Raw genomic sequence first — 24,450 nt, forward strand, 5'->3', positions numbered from 1 at the left:
TTTGAGATGTAGTGCCCTAATTCTTCCTCATGGATCTCAGTAGGAGGCGGCCCCTACTCCCTAACTTTAACCCATCCTGAATATCCTATCACTCCGGAACCAGCGCAAAGGTTCTTATAGGACTAAGTGCAATTTATAAGCTTCTTGTCCTAAGAGAGAAAAAAAGCAGTGTGAAACTGCCCATAGATTCCATCCATAAAAAGAACTAATCCTCTGACACGAATCCTAACCTGGTTCATGAACTACTCCTGACCTAGTTCCTGAACTACAACTAACTTAGATCCTGAACCAGTTCAGTTAATAAAACTTAATAAATTTTATAATTTAAAAATAAAAAGAACAAATACAAAAGATCTATAGAATATATTTAATACATTACTTTGAATACATGGTCTACTGTATTATATTACTACCCTCATTCTTAGGCCTCGCCTATTTTCGGAGATTTAACGATTTTATGTATCAAACACTGAAAAACAAAATCTATGGATAGCCGTACCTCAAAAACGTACGAGCTAATTTTGATAAAAATTTGTAAATACATTCAGTACTTGGTCTACTGTACTCCAACACATGCCTCATTCTTAAGCTGCACCTATTTTCGGAGATATATCGATTTTACGTGTCACATTCTGGAAAAACATATGTATAGAAAGTTTTATAAAATTTGGCTCGTACGTTTTTGAGGTACGGACTTTCATATAGATTGTTTTTGCCAGCACTTAGCCTTTAAAATCGGTGTGGCTCCGAAAAAAGGTGCGGCCTAAGAATGAGGCTTATATTTTAGTGTAGTAGATCATGTAGTGAATGTGTATAGAAAGTTTTATCAAAATTGGTTCGTACGTTTTTGAGGTACGGGACCATTAGTAGGGTTTCTCAGAACTTGCCTTGTTAAATGATTATAGTACTGAAAATGGCCACTATAAATGGAGATTATTATAAAAGTAGTGTTTGTTCATTTAAAATCTTATATGTATATATATTTTGTAAGGTGTGAGTTGAACTAGGTTAGGATTCAGTTAGGAACTAGTTCCTGGTACTCGTTCTTTTTATGGATGGAATCTATGGCCAGTTTTACGTTGGTTACCACACAAATGATTTTACTTTGATTTAATCAATTTTAAACGACATTGTTATTTAATACATGTTATAAAACTCTGGCAATGATTAATAGTAAATAACTGTAATTTTCAGAATATTTTTGAATACAATAGTTTAGATGTATGTAATTGATAATTTGTGTTGCTGATTCGATTGTCATGGCGGTCGCTTAATATATTGTAGCCAACTAAGGCAATCTCTTACAAAATTGGCATCAGCACTTTTTGAGCCATTAAAAAAATGAAATATAGGATGCAAATTAAACCATGCTGAGATTAAGATTTTGTTTATTTTTTCAATACATCAAAAAGTATTTCTTACATTTAGTACAAATAATCCAAAAATGAGTAAGAAACAAATTATTAGTAATATATTAATTTCCATGTACTGTAAAGTTATGCTGTTTTGAAACTCTTAGTTGATTTCTTCTTGGAAAGACTATTAAAATGAAAGAATTGACTCAGGAAAGTTGGACTATTTTAAGTTATGTATATGCATTTAATTAGCACAATTGGTAAGTAATTGGAAAATTGAGTTTAGCAAGATTTTCAAAATGTTATTTATGTTTTTAACTGCACAATTTTTTAGTATAGAACGCTGTCTAACATGTCGCAGAATCATAAAAACTCACTATTCAGTGTGATGTTTTTAATTTTATATTTTTACAAACTTTAATATTTGTTTTGTCCATTTATAACTTTCTAACATAAATTAAATTTTAAACTGTATTAGGCTGTAATAATGTCCCGTTTTGGAAAACAATCTTAACAAATGATTATAACCTTTTCAACCAGCACTATGGCACCATCAACAGGGGCTTATCACATGCTTTTAGAAATAAACATTCTGAAATTGATATCATCTTTTTAAACAATCTTGCACAGCGACAAGGAAAAACAACAATTTAATCCCAGCTCATGATAATAAATGGTACCAAAGAAAAAAGATAACCCACAGTTTTTGTTCAATAATTATTCCTGGTAGAGATTGAAAATATTTTATTTCTGTGTTAGTAGGTCCTTTATATTATAACTGCACAATCTATTTAAAATTCCTACTTTAGTTGTTTGCCAGTTGTACATTTTTTTCATTTTTACTATATTAATATAAATAACTATCTTATATAATCCAGTAAGCACTAGAACTTTTTATTTCAATATACAAGTTTATGCATTGTCATAACTTGTACCTTATTCAATTCATGATTTAAAGAATGTTATAACTAACATTTAAACTTAAACAAACGAAAGTAGCTTATTAAATACCAATGGAAATAAGATAATCTGACCTTCCTTATCCCTGCTATCCCTTGTTCCCTTTAACAATTGTAAAATAAAACCTACAGTAAAATGGTAGGATAGCAATCACACTAAAATCATGGATTTAGTTGTCTTAATAACTGATCGGCATAAAGTATAGGCTGAATACATAGTCTGAATGAAATTGTGCTATGTACATTTAAATCAAATGTTGTATTTACTTCATTTCAACTTTTTTTTAAATAACAAATTTTCAGTTTTAATCATTTAAACACTTTCTCCAATTAAAACACAGTCTGTTTTACCTATTTTTCTACCCAAAAGTAAGGTTTCATAGGGTAATTTATTATTAAAATATTTTATAAAACGGTTTGTTACTTTTATATACATCTCTACTTTTAAATATTATTTAACAAAAACAGAATCCTGGTTTAAAATCAGTATTTTTGACTATAATTTTACAATAATTACTGACTGCAATAAAACAATATAACAGAGAATCGAAGGACCTGGTGATAATGATAATCACAGACGGGTGGACTGCCCTTTAACCTTCTAACCCCCAGATCAATATGGTTTTTCCTTGAACCAATTGGAACCTATCTTCAAATTATTTCTGTTATAACTGTAAGATCTGCAAATAAAAAATTAGAGTAAGCAGAAATTTATCATAATTATATGTAACTAAAGAACAACATTTATTTATTTACTTTTGAACTTTTTTACACATTTTCAGTAATAAGTAGTAAAGCTGTCTAAGAGTTAATCATCAGAATAAAATGAATTCTTACTAACCAATTATACAATTTATTAAAAAAATAATATATTAGTAATTATTAATGAATTAAGTGACTGTGTTAACACTTTCACTGCCGCCTCCTAATTTTGACAACTTTCTTACACTGCCGCCCATTTTTAACGATTTTTAAATATATATAATTTTTTAACTAATTATAAGAAAACCATAGGACTTACATTTTTTTAAAGCTAAGTTCTTCCTCTTTCTACACAGATGCTCATGCATAAATATTTTCAAACAGAAAGTCTTGGTTGAAAACTTAAAAACATAACGTTTTTTGTAAAAAATAAAAAGTTGACCAAAAAACATCACCATGTACTAGTCTGTAGCATAATATATTTTTTATTATTTTTTTTCTGTATTTAGAATTGTCATTACTAACACTATAGCTACACATGTTTACAATTAAAATTTACTTATGCTGAAATATTTTTTTTTAGTGTGGAAAGTCTTGAATAATAAAAAATAAAAAATAAAAAATAAATAAAATAAAATAAACAATAAACTGTAAAATTCTGTAATAAACCAATTATTTACAAAACACAAGAATAAATGTTTTTATTACTAATTTGCTTATATTTGTTATTTGAGTAAAAATACAATGTCAACAAACTTACTTGCATCTCCAAGAAGTCCATCAGTAGTAAAATCGGGATCATTATCTGTGTCATCTTGGAATAAATCATCACTTTCACTGTCACTTGAACATCTGAGTAACTCTTCTAGAACTTGATTGTCTTCAATACTGTTACGATTCATTGTATTTACTCACAAAACAATCATAAACAAACGTAATAGCAAGCAAAACAATAACGACGCAGACGACGAACTACGGTAGCAGAACGACAACAAATAGCCGACGCCCGACGCGAAGCGGTAAACAAACCACTTTTTTTCCGATGTTACAGATGACTGCCAACAACATTTCATAGATTATAATACATAGAGTAAGAAACAAAAACATCGAATTAGCGAATGACTATCAATGCCGAATTTCATAGTCGTTTAAATGAGTTTTTATTACTGTAAAAGTCGGCGCCGTCAAATGACGTTGTCGGCAGTCTATAGAACTCCTTGCGCGACGTCAAATTACGTTGTCGGCAGTGAAAGTGTTTAACTAACTGGCTTTATGAATACACTAGCTGTTACCTGCGACTTCACACGCAATCTTAGAACCAAAGTCCTTATATCACTTAGTAAAAGCAATTATGATGTAATATGATGGGAGTCCTATACAAATTTTAAAACGTAAGTAGGCATATATCAGGTAAATATTATTTAAGTTCGTGGTAAATAGTATCAGAGTTTAACTTAATTATTATATCATGTTTGGCACGTGTAGGAGCATTTCTGGATCTAATTAATTATATACATAATGTCACAGCTGAATCTGCCTTGTCATCCCGATCAAGAAAACACAAATCTCAGATCACACAGGTCTCAGAAACTTACTTCGGTCAAAAAGCGTATATTTCCAGTCCTTGTCATATATTTCAGGTCTAAGATATTTCCAGTACTATAGCAGAGTTTGCCTTGTTGTTATGATGAAGAAGAAATATACAGGGTGGTTATAAATTATTGTACACATTTTAATATTGAATAAATAAATAACGAATCAACTTAAAAACATGGGAATTGTTTTATTAAATTGTAAATTTAAAACAGTTTTATATACTGACTGAAAATTAATAATTGTACACATTACAATAATTATAAAAAGTAGTTATAAAAAGAAAGTAAAAATGTCACTTAAACTGTGGGTGTAAGGTATGATTCTTCTTAATGACTTGTGTTGTGACATAGTCAGCTGGTCAACAATGGATCTTTCCACACCAGCTGTTAATTACAGTTGACTAAACAAACGCTAAACTAACCTCAGTATCAAAATGGCTAGTGTGCAAGAAAAAGCAAGGTGTGTTCTTTGGTTTCATGAAAACAGATCTGTAATAACTGTTCAAAGAAGGTTTCGTTTAGAGTATGGCCGCAATCCTCCGAGTAACAATTCTATAAAACGCTGGTATAGGCAGTTTGAACAGACGGGAAGTGTCCAACATAGAAAAGGTGCTGGTAGACCTCCAGTTTCTGAAGCTATTGTTGATCAAGTAAGAGAATTGTTTACGAGGAGCCCTGGTAAGTCTACTCGGCGTGCAAGTTTGGAATTAGGATTACCTCGATCAACAGTCTTAAAAATTTTGCACAAACACCTTAAGCTCCATCCATACAAAATTCAGTTATTACATGAACTAAAACCTAACGATAAACCTCGACGCTACGATTTTACTGTTAGATTACTTGACCTCGAAGAATAAACAATAAACATTGGAGAAAGCAATTTCTTGAAAAAAGTAATTTTTTCTGATGAAGCAATCTTTCATGTTTCTGGTAAGGTGAATAGACACAATTGTAGGATTTGGGGTACTGAAAATCCTCATAATGTTCGAGAACAAGAAAGAGACAGGCTCCCTAAAATAAACGTTTGGTATGCATTGGCTATAGATGAAGTGATAGGACCCTTTTTCTTCGCAGAACCGACAGTCACTAAAGAGGTATACCTCGACATGCTTGAACTTTTTGCAATACCGCAAATTGAGCATAGACAACCAACTGTTTACTGGCAGCAAGATGGTGCCCCTCCACACTGGGGTAAGATAGTACGTGACTACCTAAATGACACGTTTCCTGGTCGTTGGATTGGACGGGATGGTCCAATTCCTTGGCCTCCACGTTCCCCAGACATTACACCCTTAGACTTTTTTTTGTGGGGCTATGTCAAGGACAGAGTCTTCGCCAAAAAAGTTAAAGATATTGAGGAACTCAAGAATAGAGTTCGAGAGGTTATTGGAAGCATAACTCCAGCAATGCTCAGAAACACATGGTGTGAGGTTGAATTTAGACTACAAACTTTGCGTGCAAACCTCGGAGAGCACGTGGAATTAGTTTAGTTTCCTTGTAAAAGTATGAATAGCAGTAATCTTTTTGTCCTTCATTGGTAATAAAACTGTTTTAAATTTGCTATTTAATAAAACAATTTCCATGTTTTTAAGTTGATTCCAATAATTTATAACCACCCTGTATATATATATATATATATATATATATATATATATATATATATATATATATATATATATACATTAAATTGTATAAATGGCAATAGCCTTATATACACCCGGCAAGTGAGAGATCCAGGTTCGAGTCCCGGTGGAGCAAGTACTTTTTGCGATTCAATGTTTATTAAAATTATATATATATATATATATATATATATATATATATACACTTACGTAGGACCGAGATGCCTACTTCGGTTAAATAAATTCACTTACCTATTATGTCACAGTTTAGCTTGCCATATTGCCTCGATCAAATTTTATATACGTTCGATTATCTAGTTCTCAGAAATCTACTTTGGTCAAAATCGTATTGACATAGTTGAGTTTACCTTGTCCTGATGAAGAAAATGCACACATAATTAGGACTGAAAAGCCTATTACGACCTAGGGGAGAGTCCTACCTACTTACTATTTACTTTTTATGGGGAGTGCCGATGGCCTAGCGGTCTAAGTCGTTGGACTTTAGGTCTGAGTTAGAGATAACGCAGGTTCAAATCCTGTCTGTGACCATTGCACTTTTTATCAGTACCATTGACCTTGTACTGTATCGGCACTCCCCCTTATTCTGTTTGATAAGATCCTCGCACAGGCCAGTGGCCCATGAGGGCAGACAGAATAAGGCTTAAAAGGGGATCGGCCTCTCCTTTAAAAAAAAAAAAACTTTCTGTATAAGAGGGAAATTCTTATTAAGGTTTTGCAACTTTCCAAAATAATCGTTATTAAAATTTTGCGTTACACTTGTTTTTGGGACTGTAGCCAGAGAAAGAATGAATCATTGAGGCATGTTAGTATTCATTTCTCTGTTTTTTCCATTAGCCATTGTTAAAATGTAATATCATAATGTCAAGGAAGCCCGCCAGTTTAAAGTAACTTATGTGAAAACATTCATAACTTTGTTCATTAAGGTTAGTTTTATAACAGTATTTAATGCATTAGATGATTTTAATTCATCACTGGCGCAATTTGGAGTAAAATTTATGTGTTAATGTTTTATTTACTATCTGCATTACACTACCAATCAAGCACTGTTTACTTATTATTGATAAAATTCAAATGTAAACAGATATTTCAGAAAGTTTGTCGAACTATAGCTGTCAACAGCTGTTAAAATACGTTTCGTTCTTATCATAACATTGGAATGTAAACAAACTAATTTTTCAATTTGAATTCAACTTTATTTGGTGAAATGAATGTGTTATGGGTGGTAAAAAGCACTCTAAATGTTAATTCAGGCCAAAAGCTATACCTGTTCCAAATTTCAGCACAGTCCGTATAGCAGTTTCAGTGTGATTCGAGGACAAATCTCCAAATATCCAAACATTAAAACTTTCGCCTTTATAATATTAGTGGGATAGAAAACTAAATTGAATATCTAAAATGAGGGTATTTTTATTTTTTGAGCATTATATAACACTTTAATATTTTGTGGTTGATAAAAGTAAAATTGTTGGTTTTTAAGATATTCAAAGTTTAACAGTTTTAATAGACGTCATTTTCAAATTATTAAAGATAATCATAATTACTTTTGCAGTAATTGGCCTTTTTACTATAAATATTTGACCCAAATCCGGTATGATTTAAATGACTGGTTTTTTAGATATTAATATTTTATAAAAAAAAACACAATAGACAGACAGTTTTGAAAGTAAGCACCAAAGACCCATGTTCATATGGTGAAATGTGTTTGTCTTGATCTGAGAAATAGTGTGTTATATTTTTCTCCAGAGAGTTACGGGAAACTATATATATATATATATATATATATATCAAAACTTTGAGTGGCATAGCTATTTCGTTATGTTACCCTCTCTTTATTGGCAGCCTTATTTTTATATATTTGCAAGCTTATTGGAAAAAATTGTTGACAGATTTTTATAATCTATGTTTTATTGCAATAAATGAAGGATATAGGTTAAGAAACATTTTCTGGCAGTAATAAAATACAATATATTTTTAATATGTGTTAGTACAAAATGTTTAAAATATTTAGAAACTTTTGAGTTTGATTCAAAATTATCCATCAACGTACTATTTTGTAAGATTTATTTAGCAATACCATGTGAAAGGCCATGAAATTATAAACAAAATTCATATATAATATTATATTTTTCCACAATAAATTATGCCAACATTAGATTGTCAAAAAAAGCACAAAAACACTGGGCAGCAGTACTGGAAACAATAAAACAAACAAAAACTTGATGCCTAAGATACATCAAAATAACAATATTGATATTATTACACTGATAAATGTATACTGCTTTATGATTTGTTGGTACATCAAATCACTGTTACAGGGAGAAGTAAACAATGCTGCTAGCTAAACGTGTAATTTGCATCTCACTAATTAATCGTCTAAAAGACTGTAACATCAAAATCGATTCAAATCAAAATCATTTTTCTTGTCATAAAAATCACAAGGATCATTGACAAAGTCATAAAATGGAGCCTAGTGACAGCCACGTCCATCCTTATGTTAACACATAAATTAGAATGCTAACATGCTGGTTATAAAACAAGAAAATGAAAATATGTTTAATGATGTATGGATTAATGTATAGAAAGTCTCATTAGTTGATCAAAAAGAGTATAATTTTTAAATTATCTAGAATGTTATAGATTTCATGCAAACAAATTCTTCCAGCGAATAGAAAGGATTGTCCAAAAGCCATAAATAATATTTCTTAGAAAACCTTTTTGATCATACTTATGAACTGATAATGAGTGACTATTTTGTATTTTGGTTAACCTATTATGATCAATTAATACAGAACTCTTATGCCTTGTATATCATAGTTAATTATCATTCCAAAGACTTATGAGGGAAAAAAATAAAAAAGGGCATTAATCAATACATTGAATGCAGTTATATGGTTACTCAGATATATCATGTATACTTGATTAAATATCATCTAAATACAGATTGTCGCTAGCAATTTACAAGGTTTTTACCATTTATGCCATGGCACTTAAAGGATTAACCCTTGACAGCCTTGTTGGGGTCTATACCTGTCTCACATGTCTGTAGTTATCTTTCAACAGCTAGGGTGCAGTCATGGCTTGACATGTCTGTGTAATGTCAGTAACCAAGACACGCTGAGTTCTGCTCTTTGTTACTTCCTGCGCTATTCGTGTATATGGTGTATTGTCACCTGGGGTATATGGTATATATATATATATATATATATATATATATATATATATATAAAGTTTGACCCTACCCCAGGCAGTTGTGTAGCCTTTTGTGTGTGTGTGTGTGAAATTTGTATTTATGTATAAGTTTTTTGAAGTGTGTGGATTGTCCTGTACTTAATATCATAGCAGAACTAAGATACAATGAAATTTATCGTAAGCTGGATGATATTTCTTACATCGAAGTCATTTCAAAAATTTCTGATGTCCTGTCATGTTATGTGAAGGTGGCCACGTGATCAAAAATCGACGACAGTGATTTTTGCATTGAAGATGAGTGCGAAAAAGGTCAACCTGAATCATCTTATGAGCTGATAGTTCAATCAAATTGCAAAGTCATAAGGGATAACTATTTTTCATCAATATAACTTGTGGATGACCTTGACCAAAATGGCTCCACCTATAATATTGGAACACTAAAGAAACACAAACTGGAAATTCCGGAAACATTTCTATCTTATAAGAACAAGACAGTTTATCTTCTCAATTTGCTTTCAACTCTAACAAAATTTTATTTTCTTATACAGCATAGTATAACAGATCCGTAGTCATGATTTTCTTAAGGCTCCATGAAAAATCTATCATGATAAATCTTGATGACAAACTCCCTAAGGTATTCGACTTCTATAATACAACCAAGGTAGTCCTTTAGTTTATCTTTCTCACGAGAGTGCAGTCATGGCTTGACGTATGTCTGTGTAATGTCAGTGACTGAGACGCGCTGAGTTCTGCTCTTCGTGTATATAGTATATTGTCGCCTGGGGTCAAGTTTGACCCCACCACAAGCAGGAGTTGATTCCATGGAGCAAAAGTGTGCCCAGTTCTTAGTAAGTCACTGCACTTAGAGGTGGCCCGTGGCGGTATGGTATGCTGTTAAAGATATTATTATTATCTCCTATCATTTATCCAAAACTTGTTCAAAAAGGTTTAGTAATTATTGAAGATTTGCTTCTCAAACACCGGTAGAAAGTAACTGAATGTATAATCACATGTTTCGGTTCAATAAAAACAGGTTAAAACAGCTGGCATTGCTATTTTTTTTACTATCAAACAAATCCATCACAGGTCACTAATAATAGTAGATAAATCATAATCAATGTTTAAATTTTATAAGAATTCACACTTTTAGTTTACAGTACCTCTTATAATATAGAAAATATTCTAAAAACTAGTGGTAGACATTTAGAATACCTTAAGGCAAAGGTAGGAGAACTAACATGGTGTACTAAATACAACAAAACGTTGTAAAAATTAGCATTTCTCAACCATCCAAGATAAATCCAAACTTAACATACAAACAATTTTATTTTTTGAGAAAGCTATAGATAGGTGTAATGAAAGTCATACCTTGCTATTTGAATTGTTTAGGTTTTGTGAGTTTGAAATATCCTACATTTGAACTATTTTTAAAAAATTTTTAAGTGTCCTAAAAAGTACAAACTGTAACATTTTTTTAGAAAGATTACTTCTTTGGCAACCTGAAATACAATTTTGGATTTGGTAAAAATTGTTAACGAGGTTAACAGTAATAAAACAGTGAAACTGTTCAACTTTAACATTTTGAATCACTCTGTATACAAGAAGCAAAATAAATTTAAATGTTCTTCAAAATGATTGGTGAATATGAGAGGTTTAAAATAAGGTATGGCTTGACCTCCTTTGCATTTGAAAATCTTTCAAAAATGATAATTGTTATTCCTAATTACTTACACCAATCAAAGCATTCAATTATACCATCAGCAACTTCACACAGAAATGCAAGATCCGTGTTTGCATTTTTATCTCATTATCTGGTGTAAAAGTTATTAGCAGACATTTAATTTTATTTAGGTTTACATTTAAAATAAGTGCTTTTGGTTTAACATGTCATCACCCTTTTTATGGATAAGCACAACTACAAAAGTGTTCAGACAGTTAGGACAGATGCCCTCATTACACATTTTATTAAACAGATAGGCTAGAGGGACCTGAAGTACATCAGTTAAAAACTTAATTACATAGTTGGATATGCTGTAAATATCTTCAGACTAAGAATTACTTAACTGTATAAAATACTTTAAAAAACCTCATGTGGGGGGATGCATCTACATAACGGAAAGTAAACACATCTATATGACTTAAATTAGGTTTTATTTGATTTAAATAGTATTTATATCACTTTTGCTTAAATTTAAGTTATTACTCCATATATTTACAAAATATTTATTAGTGTTTCTGGTGACAGAGGAACTTCTTTAGGAGGTTTACTTTTGCGACCACATTCACAGTTTATGATACTCCAGGCTGCTTTACATTTTGTTATTAGCCTCCATCATAAATTTTTCATTGGCTTGAAATTTAGCTAATTTTATTTGCTGTTTATAATAAGTTTTTAGTGTATTATACTTTAATTTATATGTAATGTCTTCTCTGGGTTTATCATAAAGCAGTAGAACTAAAATTCTTACATGACCAAGGAAAGGATTAAATTTATTAATTAATACATGTTGATCATTATGGTTTCTAAATTTAGTTAATATTGGACCAAACTCATTAAAATTATCAGTTACTATACTAATAAAATAGTATGTAGCTTGTTGAACCTGATTAACTTAACAGCCATCATTCAGTAGCCTATAAGAGAAGGTTTCATTCACACAATCATTATTGTCTAATAAAGAAGTATACTCAGTTATCACCATCAATCGTTCAATAAAAACAGGTTAAAACAGCTGGCATTGCTATTTTTTTTACTATCAAACAAATCCATCACAGGTCACTAATAATAGTAGATAAATCATAATCAATGTTTAAATTTTATAAGAATTCACACTTTTAGTTCACACATGATCCAAGAGAAGGGATTTTACTACTTCAACAAGTGTACGCATGTCTCACATATTATTTAATATGTTATCAATGCAAGTAGGCCTTCTTGTAGGCTTGTCATGTAAACAAATGAAGTCAATTGATCTCATAGAATTTAAAAAATATTGTTATGTTTTATTTTTCACTCTCTAATATATTGATATCTAAGTCTCCACAGATAAAAATTTTTCGAGCACTTCACTTAGGTAATTTAAGGAAATATATAGTAAGATCAATCATTGTGTCTGAAAATACATTGGAACAGGTATCTGGTGTGCAGTAAACTGAAACTATAATTGTATTTAACTTTGGAATGTCTGTTGCAGTTACCCCAAAAAGTTTTTCTGTGCAAAAAAAGTCCAGAACATTAAAATTAAAGAGAAAATTCAACTTAACAAAAATAGACACCACCGTGTCCAAACATGGTTCTACATAAACAAAACTTGCAAATTTATACCCACTTGGTATAAAGAGACGAATTTCTGCTTCCATTAACCAATGTTCATTTATAGAGATCAAATCAAATCAAAAATTTCTTTATTCATTGGCACAACATTGTACACTGAATGGTGTCATCAATAGCATTGTACATCTAAAGTATTATTATTAACTATATAATTTGACATGTTCTGTATTTAAAATTCGTTAAAACTATAAAGAGCCTTGTCAATGAGAAAATATTTTAATTTTTGATTTGAAAGTTGATTAAAACATTTTCTGACTTTAAATATTGAGGTAATTTATTATAAAATATTGTGCCCATATATTGAGGTTTTTTTGCGGAAAAAATTCTAAATGATGTGTGGGAATGGCAAGGTCATTTTGATGCCTGGTATTGTATTGGTGAAGTGTACCAAGCTGTGGCAAATTGGAAAATCTGAGCTTTACCGATAATATTGTTTCATAAATATACATACCATACACGGTCATTATACCTAATGAAACAAAAATGTTCTTTTGACGATGTGCCTGGTTTAAGTTTAAAAATTGATCTTACTGCTCTCTTTTGGATTTTTAAAATTGAGTCTAAATTTCTAACTGTTGTGGCACCATATATTGAAATCCAAAGGAAATAACGGAATGAATATAAGAAAAATAGACTGTTCTTAGAGTTTTGACATCACAAAAATTTCTTAATCTATTTAAAGCATAGACGCCTGAAGCTGCCCTTGCAAGAACACTTTCAATGTGAGAGCTCCAGTCCAGGGTTCTCGTCAATCGATAATCCTAAAAATTTTGAATTTGCCTACTTGGAAAATATGGCTATCTTTATTTATTGTTTACTGTTGGCTTGATTATTTTTTTCATTTGTTTGTGGTTAAAATACTATAAAGTTTTGTCTTATCAACATTCAAAAGTAATTGATTTGCTTCAAAAAATTGAGCCAAAAGTGATAAGTTAGTGCTGGATGACTCCTCCACTCCCTTTATTGAAGGTGCAGAAATTTTTAGGTTTGCGTCGTCGGCATATAAAAACAAAGTTTTCCAGGTTGCCTGATTTTTAGGTACATCATTGATATAACAAATGAAAAGTAAAGGTCCCAGTATGGAACCTTGAGGAACCCATGCTTCACATCTGGAAATCGAGGATTTGTAAAGTTGTTTATACATTGTCCCTTTGTTGTGGGAGAAATATTCCAATTCGACAAATTGTTTTTCTATTATTCAGATATGAGTTTAACCATTCAAAAGCTTTACCTTCTACGCCAATTTGTTTTAATTTAGGACAACAACAAAACATGAGAAATTGAATCAAAAGCTTTGCTCAGATCCATGAAAAACTCCAATTACCTTTTCATGATTATCTATGGAGTCAATAACTGATTCAAGAAATTCTGTGGCTGCGGTTTTAAAACAGATTTTCCCTTTTGGAAACCATGTTGATTGCTGTTAATTATATTGTTTTTTTCCAAATAAATTTTAAATTGATTGTAAAAAGCACGTTCAAAGATTTTTGGAGATTGATGGAAGCAAAGCAATGGGACGATAATTTTCTACGTGGGTTCTGTTCCCTTTTTTAAATAGAGGTTTAATCTTTGCAATTTTCAATTTTTCTGGAAATATTCCTGAAATAAAAGAAGAATTTATTAAGTGAGTGATAGGTTTTATTAGCGATTTCCTGGCTTTCTTAATGAGAACAACAGGAATGTCGTCATAATCCAGCACTAAGCTTGTTTTTTTAGACTGATCATAATTTTCTCTATATCTTCTTCTGTGACTGGCTCTAGTCTAAATCTAGAAAAATTACAAAATAGGTTGTTGTTGAACTGAAGGTCCTGTGGAGCTTGACAAATTAGGCAGTATAGATTTATCTACTAGATCTGAGAAATATCTGTTTATAAAATTCGCTTAAGTTACCAGGGTCTGTACAAAGTTGATTTCTAACCTTAAGCTCTATATTTTTATTACTATTGTTGTTTACACCAACTTCCCTATTAATCATCCTCCAGACAGTGGCATTAACATTCACAGACTTTTCCAACTGACTATTAAGATATTGTTTCTTTTGATGCAGAATATTTGTCTTAAATAATTTGTTTCTTGATTTTACCTCACTATAAACAAGTGGGCTTTGAAGTTCTCTAGCTAGGCTACTTAATTCAATAATTACTAGCTTTTCTAATCTGAGCTCATCTGTTAACCACATATTTTTATTCAACTGTTTTCGACTTAAGGTTTTAGGAAAATGGAGGTTAAAGTAGAACAATAAAATACTATGAAAAACATCATATTTTGAAGTAACAGGAGCTAAATATAAGTCTGTCCATGATTCTTGTTGCAATGAATACAAAAATGAATGTGTGTTCAAATCTGAGAACTTTCTAGTATACATTTGAATGGATTCATTGGGATGAACAGTAATTTTACTTTTTATGTTTAATAGGGGTATGTAATAATGCTAAGAACTGCCCATCATGGTCTGAGAGTTGAGTATTAATTCCAATTAGTTTGATAAAATTCATATTAATGTTGGTGAAAATGTTGTCTATAGTTGTGGCTGATGACTCCGTAATTCTAGTTGGAAATTTTACTAAAGAGCACATTCCATTAGAAACTAACAAGTTGTTCAGTTTCAATGCACTGTTGGATTGTCCCATCATATCAATGTTTATATCCCCCGCTATTAAAATGTGCTTATATCTTTTTGTCTACATGTTCCAATAAAACTTCCATACTTTTTAAGAATTCTGGTTCATTTTTTGTTATGGGATTTCTGTACAAGCCACCACTAATAATTTAGACTGTTTTTTCGAGAAAAATATTTTTTTATTTCAACCATGCAACATTCAAATATTTCATCCTTCAATAAATATCCAATGTCTGGAATTTTAATTTCTTTCCAAATCACACTTGTTTTGGATAAAATTACTACACCTCCTCCTCTGCAGCTTTCTCTTGCATAGCTAGAGTTTAAGACATAACCATTAATATTTAACCTTTGAAGCATCATCTTGGTCATTTTATGCTCAGTTAAAATCACTATATTAGGGTTTATTTCACTCAACGTAATTTCTAAAGATTCTAAGGATGATTGTAATCCTCTAATATTTTGATGGAACAACCCAAATGTGCTATTGCTTACAAAGCTTCCAAAGTCACATGGCTTATCTTTAATGACAGTACATGGATTATTGTAAGTACTGTCTGAAACATAATTTAAATTGTAACTACTACCTAGGTGACGCTCCTGTGCACAGGAGGAAGACAGTTTTTTTTTGAGGTGTAGCATTCAAAGAGCAAAACTGAGGCAGGTACTGCCTGATTTAATGATTCACCACAAACACCATTACTCTGCTTTAGCGCCTCAGAAAATGTGAGGTCGCCCGGTGCCACAAACACATCACTAGCCCGATCCTGTGATTCTTGCTGATTCCTGGATAGCGTCACCAAACTCACTGGAGACCTCACTGCTGCTGGTTGATGTGACTCAAGATTGATGATTTCTGATGGGTGGTTAAGAGCTGGTAAGGTGGGAGCAGTCTTTGTTTTCTCCTCAATAAGGTTCTTCAGTTCCCTGTTAAAATCTTCATGAGATAAAACCATTCCTTAGTGATCGAAATGATTTTTGAAAATATGAGACAATGGTAACAGTGGCTCCTGTGCATTGTTGAAATTTTATTAACATTGTCTAGAAAGAGTGTCAAACTGACCCCTATCACGTACGCAGCCCATTGGGGAGCATATCAAGTGCTTCAGATCCCTCCTTTTAAAATTTTGAGACAGGTCAGAAAAAGCAGTGTCATAGTCCTGTTTACTTGGTTTGCCATAATATTTATCCTTAGTTATAAGACTATACACTGTTGCACTGTTTGCATTATCTTGTAGAGCCAGATGGCGTGTTTACGCAATTGTGATAGTTTAGGCTGGCCAAATTCCTGTTTGAAGACGACAGCCACACCAGCTGACATGTGACGAGGGTCATCCAAGTCCCCCCGGAAATGCTGTGTGTGCGAATCCGACAGTTTTGTCATATCGAAAGCGTTTAATAACATCTCTCATAGGTGTTTCAGTAACATTGATGGTATTACAATTTATTTGGGATTCTGTATGTTGTTATACTATTGTTTGGTTGTGTATTTAATTTCAGAATATAGTCAACAATCATTGATGCAAGTTTCTTCTTTCCACTGTGATTTAAATGAATGCCTTTTCGGGAGAAGTGAAATCTCTGAAAAGAGTCGAGATCGATAAGACTAACGTTGTTCATTCTAAGAACTAGTTCCCTAATATAGTTGTTTGCCAGAGCTATGTTGTAATGTATCATATGGTCTGGCTGGACATCATATCTAGGAGGAATTGTTGTGATACAGACTGGTCTGTTCTTACTCAGGGCATTTAATTCGCATTCCATTTTATCAAAGATAACTTGTGTTGAATTTGCAGTTATATTGTTTGAATTTGCAGATAACATCTGGATATAAATATTCATGTTTAAAATTAATGATTCAAGTTCATCTGTCTTAGTCCTTATAGACTGAATATTTATGTGGAAAATGTTAAGTAAAACTGGTTTAACCATGTTTGAATTGCCACTGCATGCATTTTTCATATTTGAAGAATGATAACTTGTACTTACTAAAGTCCCATTACTTTTACAATGTTGTGTTTATTGTTTTTAGATCTCATATTATAAAAGTTGAGATCACCCCGATCCCCCTTTCTGCTGGGATGTATCTTAGAGGTTACAGAAAGTTCCACCTCCTTTATTTCTAGTAAAATACTCTGAATATAACAAAATCATTTCTCATTATCGTAACATGCAGTGAAGCTTAACTGTGCTCCTCATTCCTCCCGATAACTTAGTTTTAATTGTTTTTGTCTGAAACGATTTAAAGTTAGTAGATGTTATCCGGATTGTCTGAATGTTTGTAGGAAACAAACCAGATGTTATCTCGAGGCCAGTTGGATTCAAACCTTCAACGCACAGTGTCAAACCTGACTTAGTTCCAACATCACATTCTGTGTCTCAGTCGACCTCCACAACCTCAAGTAGTACCACTCAGGTGGCTGGGCGAGGAGTGCTCAGTCAGAGAAACAGAGTTATCACTAACCCTGCCGCCAAGCCAAGTCTGACTGCGAGCAAATTGTAAGTACTGTCATAGTCAGTTAATGAATTTTTGTTGTTACGTGACAGATATTGATGATTGTGTAAACATTCTGGGTCTCGTGCAATTATTATACTGTGAACAGCAAATAATTATTCCAATGTGTACCAGGTGTTACCTGTGGTGGAGAAGGTTCAAAATCTGGGTAAACTTTCTAAAAGAATTCCACTTCTTCAATTTAAATTCAATGAATCATTTAAGATATGTTAAAACATTTACTCTAACAATAAATACATCATTTCTGAATCCTCTTAGTGTAATAGGAGTAAATGATATATTTCTATTAACACTAACAAACCTAGACATAAAGCATATCTTATAGTTCACCTAATAAACATATTTTATGTACCTAAATCCAATATAATGGATATAGAAAATAAAATAAAAATGTGCATCAAAACTTTAGTTTAGTTCAAACTTCAGGCTCATCAAGCTGAAAAAATCCCCAAATATATAATTTATTTTACCAATGGTGCAATTGGCCTGCCAAATAAAGTAGTTTTATTAATTTCCAGAAATACAGAAAGAAATATTGTTTGTTCTTATTTTGTGGTCAGTTTAATGATTTATTTACAAAAAAATGTTTCTGTAAATGATTGCATACAGCTCATACCTGATAAAGGTATTATTGTTGTTAATATCTGTTCTGTAAGTTCAGATGCTACTTCAAGGACAATGGATTACACCCATATATTCTGAAAAACATATACTAACTCATCTAATCTGAGGATATTGGTATGAACTTTGATAGAAAATTAAACAATGTAATATAAGAATTTAACCTCAATTCATATTAAATGTTATGTTCTATTGCTGTGTAACCTAGTGTAAAATTAAATTGAATGGAAATTTATAGTAAAATAGACTTTATTTGTGATTGTTTAGATCCAAACCAAATATGCCAATCAAATCCAGTCAAGCGACTCAAAACGGAAGCCAACAGAAAACTGGCAATGGTGTGTCTGGGGCGGCCAAACCAGCAGCTGGCACCATCCATCCTAGACCAGTGTTCCGACCTCCACAGCCGATCACCAAACCTCCACAACCTACTGTCAGCCAGGCTCCGCAGCCGAGCCAGGAGCAGCCGGCAGTGACTGAGCCTCAGCCCAGTGAACCCAACCCTCCCACTGACCAAGCGGAGTCAGACAAACGGATGGGCTTAACATCAGATTCCAAGTTAGTCAACAGTTGTTAAGTAGTTTTAACATTAATATTAAAAATTGTATGTTGAATTATTTTGGGAAAAAAACAACAGAACATTTTTCATCAAACAACAATTTGAAAAACTATGTCGATGGAGTCTTAAAATGTCGCATTGAGTTTTAAACATTTTTTTACTGTTCTTATTGTTTTGAAGTTTTTACAATTTATGACCCAATATTTATTGTGAATTAACTGCATTTTAATTTATATTATTGTATTTGACGTGGAAATCTCCAGTAATTCTTCAGAAGGCAGCCAGTAGGAACTGGCTTGGATAATATGGCTGTAACGTTATGGATTTCTTAAAAAATTTGGTTACGATCAGAAAACAAATCAATGTAACAAAGTTCTAAACTATGGCTGTTATCCTATTAATGAGTTTTAGTTTAGTTATAAAAAATAAGCTATTTATAAATTACCCTTTAAAATGTAATCTTAAAAAATAAATGAAAAAAACTATTTCTGTTCAAAAATGGATGGTGAAAACACTGATGAGAAGAAAATTCTTTTGAATGGACAAGGTGGAGATGTACAAAAGTGTGTTGGTGCTGTTTTTTGGATGTTTTTAAATGGATTGTTGAAAGTGGTGACCATAGTTTTATTATTATGATTTCATTAAGGCAATACTGAGAAGACTCAGTGGTTAAATAACAGTTTTTCACAATTTAATTATAAAATATTTAGATAAAATTACAAAGGAGTACAAAGGAGTAGTCTTAACCTAAATATAAACAAACATAGACTCTGAAGTAATTAATTTTTAATAATATTTAATTATGCATAAGATTTAACTTTCCCTTCCTTTAAAAACTCAATCACATACAATGAGATAGTAAGTTCTCAAAGTGCCACATATTTAAAAATAAACTGTTTTAAACTAAGTGAGTGGAAACATAGGCCTACTTACATTATACTGAGTCTTTTGAATGTTGCTATTCAAAATATTATCCACAACTCCACATAACTGTTTTGTAAAAAAGTGATCTTACTGGATCCATTATTTTTTGAAAGTTTACAACAATAATTTAGTAAATTTCATTGTGGGAGTACAAGCTGACACTATATACATGAACAGACAAGGTTGAGCTCAAGAACAATCTCATTTCTTATCTCATATCATCAGTGTGACAGATGAACAGGTTGAGTGCATATTTGCTGTTACTGGGATCCCCGGTTCAATCCTCAGAGAGAGCAATAACTTTTTGCATAAGTTATAAATAAAAAAATTAAATAAACAAAAAGAAATAAATACAATATATATATATATATATATATATATATATATATATATAAAGCCATTTTTAATGCATATTTCAAACTTGGAGTGCTTTATTTAATTCTTTTTTGTAATAATAAAAAAAATCCACTGAAATTCACATTAAAAATGAAAAATGATGATGGAATCGCTTTTGCTGCTGGAGACAGGGTATTTGCAAAAGTAAAGGGGTTTCCACCTTGGCCTGCTAGAATCACAGACATTGTAGACGAAGATAAAAATACGTTTTACAATGTTGAATTTTATGGCACTCATGAGTCGGCAAAACTAAAATCATCTGACTTTTGTTTTTATTTAAAAAATAAAGCTGTATGGTAAACCCAAAACAAAAAATTTTAAATTTAATAAAGCACTGCAGGAAATTGAACAATCCATAGTTGAATACCCCAATGAAAACCACTTAAATTGTGAGATGGAGCTTTTCATTGACGATAAGAATGATTTGGTAAACAGTCAGCTGGAGGAAAAAGTGGCTGAGCATGCTTGTGAGTTGCATAGATGTATGGGCAGTTGATTGACAGATACGGATCTAATGACTTTATAAATATTTTGCAAGTGACTACTAACATTCTTGAAGAATACAATGACACAGTAATAACAAATAATTTATTAAAAGCACAGAATGAAGAATTAGAAACTAAATGTACTGACATCGAAAAGGCCTTACAAAAAGAAAAATCACTGCGGTTAGAGGAGCTTGAACTGTCTGTCTGTCTAGAGGCAGATGTTGAGATGGATGTAAAAAACACAAGGACATTATTAAGGCATAAACTTAGGATTTATCAAGTTATATTGAAGATGTTAAACATAAAAATAATACAATCAATGAACTCAATGACAGTATAACTACTTTAAACAGTGAAGTAAGCCAATTAAGGAAGGAAAATTGTATTCTTAACAACAGGATTGATTAACTAAAAGAAATTGCAGACAAAGAAAAAATCAATTTTTCGAGTGAAATAAATAACTTTAAGTCCTTGGAAACTGCCCTAAAACTGCAAATAACACAATTTGAACAACAACTAAATAATCCTAACAAAAATGTTAATAACAAAAACTACAACATAGGCCTACATGAAAATGATGTAAATTTTAATTTATGCAATATACTCTTGGCAAATGAATGGATTCTAGATGACACAATTTCATTGTACTTCGATTTCCTGCTTCAAAGCAATGTAATGAAAAATGTCTATTACATGAATTCAAATATAAGCTAAGGTATTAAGTGTACTAACGATATTGACTGTTTTTTTGGAACCTGAAATGATTAGTAAATCTTACATTTTCATTCAAATTAACGATTCTAAAGGAGGAATGGAGGTCAATGGTTCTCATTGGAGCTTACTGTTTTATAGCAGGGCAGATGAAACATTTTATTATATTGATTCAATCAAGAATTATGATCTGAGTTATGCTCAAGTTGTATTCACAAAGCTGGAGCCTTATATGTGCTCATTGGGACCATGTTCTTTCAATGTAGTGAACTCTGTACAGCAGAGAAATGGCATTGAATGTGGTATATATATTTGCTTATTTTTGTGGAGTGGTTGGTGAGGGGAATATCGGCTCAGACAGAATATGAGACCTTTGATGTTGAGGCATGCTTTGGTGATCTTGAAGTCAGGGATTCAGATATAATTCGGAAGCGTGCTATTATGACGTACTTAACATATAATAAACAATACAAGGAGTTGAAAGAAGAAATTGCTAAAGAACTAATATTTAACATATCTGGCAAAGGAGATCTTGAAACAAACCAGTCCAAAGAGAAAATAAAGATTCATGAAAGACAGCCATCACATGAGACATGCAAGATTACATGCAAGTATCAGCTGCAAAAAATACAAAGTGTCAACAGGAATTTGAAGATTCTTTAAGTCTTATTTCTGGTATGGAGAAGTGGTCAGTGCTGAAAAGGAAAAGTGGGCAGGGACGCTTTAACCATCGGTGTTCTTTGATGCAGGATAATACAACCTCACAGACTGTTACTGCAAATAAGTACAGCATTTTAGATAGACTCTCAGAAATTTGTACAAAAGAAAATGAATCATATGATAAAAATCATTGCATTAAGAACCATATTAAGAAAAATTATATTGGTACTGATAAATCTTACAGTGGGAAAAGTAAAACTGGTATGAAGGGCACAACATTTAAATTTCAGTTTAAAATGAAAGTGAACCTTTGTTCAGATAGTCAAGGTTCACTTTTGTCATCAAAATTGGAGGAGCTAAGTAATGGCAAAGTGAACTGCTTTGGGTATGTGCGAGCTAACACTACTCTGACTCAAGTGGCTGACTCTGCTTCTTTATGGGATGATACTAGTTCAGTCATCCTCTTAGGAGGAAGTAATGATAGTCTAAATGGAAATTTTCAGAATATTTATTCTAATTTGGAATTAAAACTCCATCATCTTAGTAAGCCCAGGCCTGTCTTTATTACTACAGTTCCAATTAGATATGACAAAGGTTTAAGCAGTGTAGAAAACAATGATTTGAGACTTGTCAATAGCTACATTACTGAGTTAACAAACAGGCTGGATGATGTCTTCCTAATTAATTTGAGTGGTTTCAAGAGGTTTCATTATACCGCTCACGGCCTCCACTTAAACAACAGAGGTAAATCAAAATTAGCTTATGTAATTTTAAATGCTCTTTCCTGGTGGCAGTCTAGGAACAAATCTGGAAATTTAGAAAAGATTACGACTACAAATTCCAAACATGAAAAATGTAGGATGCAACCTTTAAACTTTGATAGGCTTATAGGTCATTCTCAAAACTGTATCAATATTGTTGAGGGGAATATGGACTATGTTATTACCAATTTAAAACATAACGAGTTTCACGCTTTTTCTCACTGTATATCCAGAGACTTTAATAATGATAAAAACATGAGTGCTGGAGTTGCTGTCTTGTTCAGAAATCATTTTGGTAGACCGTGTTCTTCGGACCTACTCCGTGAAAACTTGACATACCAGGCTTCTGTGGACAGGGCTACTGTTCATGGTCTTGTAACTAAGCCTAATTACTACAGTAAACCATCAAAAACTGCTTATAATGAGGCCTTTATACAGCTGACAGATGACTTCAAGGCAAGAAAGTTTAAAGTACTCATATGCACACCGATGGGATGTGTCCGAGATATGATTCCTACTGAGGGTTTTGCTGAAAACATTGTAAGATTTCAACGCAACACCAAAGCTTCAGTTATCATTATTACTCATGATGAAAGATCTACAAAAATACTACGTAATGGTATGAGCTACTCACAATTCAATATTGGTAGTTTTAGTTCGGAAAATAATGCTCAGGACTTTGAACAGATGAGTGAATTTCCTCCACTACCTATAGCTAAAAACTTTAGAAGAGTTCAAATGGAGGAGACAGCAGCAGATGGCAGTTCAACTCAAGATGATTTAACTTTACAATTACCCCAAGTGTCCAGTGTCAGTGTTGAAAGTCAGTCTTTGCTCTCAAATGGGTTAGGGATTAATGGTCCAAGTGTTGTTGAAGCACTAGATCTCTCAACAGCTTACTGTGTAAATGATAGTTATGATGAAGATTGTAACATTTCTGTATTATCTCCTTGTAATAGTACCAATAGTGATAGGGATGGATCAGTATTTCTTGGTTTTTCTACTCCTGTAAATAGTTGTCGTAAAATTAATGTTTCAAAAACTGAATCAATTCCGCAACAACCTTTTTAACTTAGACAAAAATATTCACAAAGTACTAACACAGTCAAAGGACGGATTTTTACTGCATTGTAACATTCAAAGTATTAAAAGTAAGTTTGAAAGTTTGGAAATAATAATTAAAAGTTTCAATTTAATCCAAATTATTTGCTTGAATGAGCATAATGTTGATGAGGAAAATAAATGTGTTTTAAACAAAATACCCAACTTTAGATTAGCGGATGGTTTTTTTTTAAATGCATCAAGGGGTGGTTCTTGCATTCTCGTCCATGAATCTTTCCCTCTTATAAAAGTAAGGAATGATTTAAATATTTTTAATGAAGAACTATGTTTTGAAGGATCGTTTGTAGAAATAGAA

The 24,450-nt window shown here is 31.9% G+C and overlaps 1 protein-coding gene and 1 long non-coding RNA gene across 3 annotated transcripts in view; one reads left to right on the forward strand and one right to left on the reverse strand.

Annotated features, from left to right (window-relative positions):
• The window catches only part of LOC124365743 (serine/threonine-protein kinase Aurora-2-like), a 38,632-nt gene that overhangs the window by 1,913 nt on the left and 12,269 nt on the right, over positions 1–24,450 (forward strand). For both annotated transcript variants that reach the window (XM_046821737.1, XM_046821745.1), the window contains exons 3-4: positions 17,684–17,897; positions 18,802–19,092. In XM_046821737.1, the coding sequence (XP_046677693.1) occupies positions 17,684–17,897; positions 18,802–19,092 (505 nt within the window). The remainder of the gene's footprint in view (positions 1–17,683; positions 17,898–18,801; positions 19,093–24,450) is intronic.
• Positions 1,372–20,337, reverse strand: LOC124365755. Its single transcript, XR_006922741.1, has 2 exons — positions 20,027–20,337; positions 1,372–2,994 (listed from the first exon to the last, which is right to left on the reverse strand). It is a non-coding gene; the product is annotated as an uncharacterized LOC124365755 (long non-coding RNA).

This window comes from Homalodisca vitripennis, chromosome 1 (assembly GCF_021130785.1).
Source record: "Homalodisca vitripennis isolate AUS2020 chromosome 1, UT_GWSS_2.1, whole genome shotgun sequence".
In the NCBI taxonomy this organism is placed as follows: Eukaryota; Metazoa; Arthropoda; class Insecta; order Hemiptera; family Cicadellidae; genus Homalodisca; species Homalodisca vitripennis.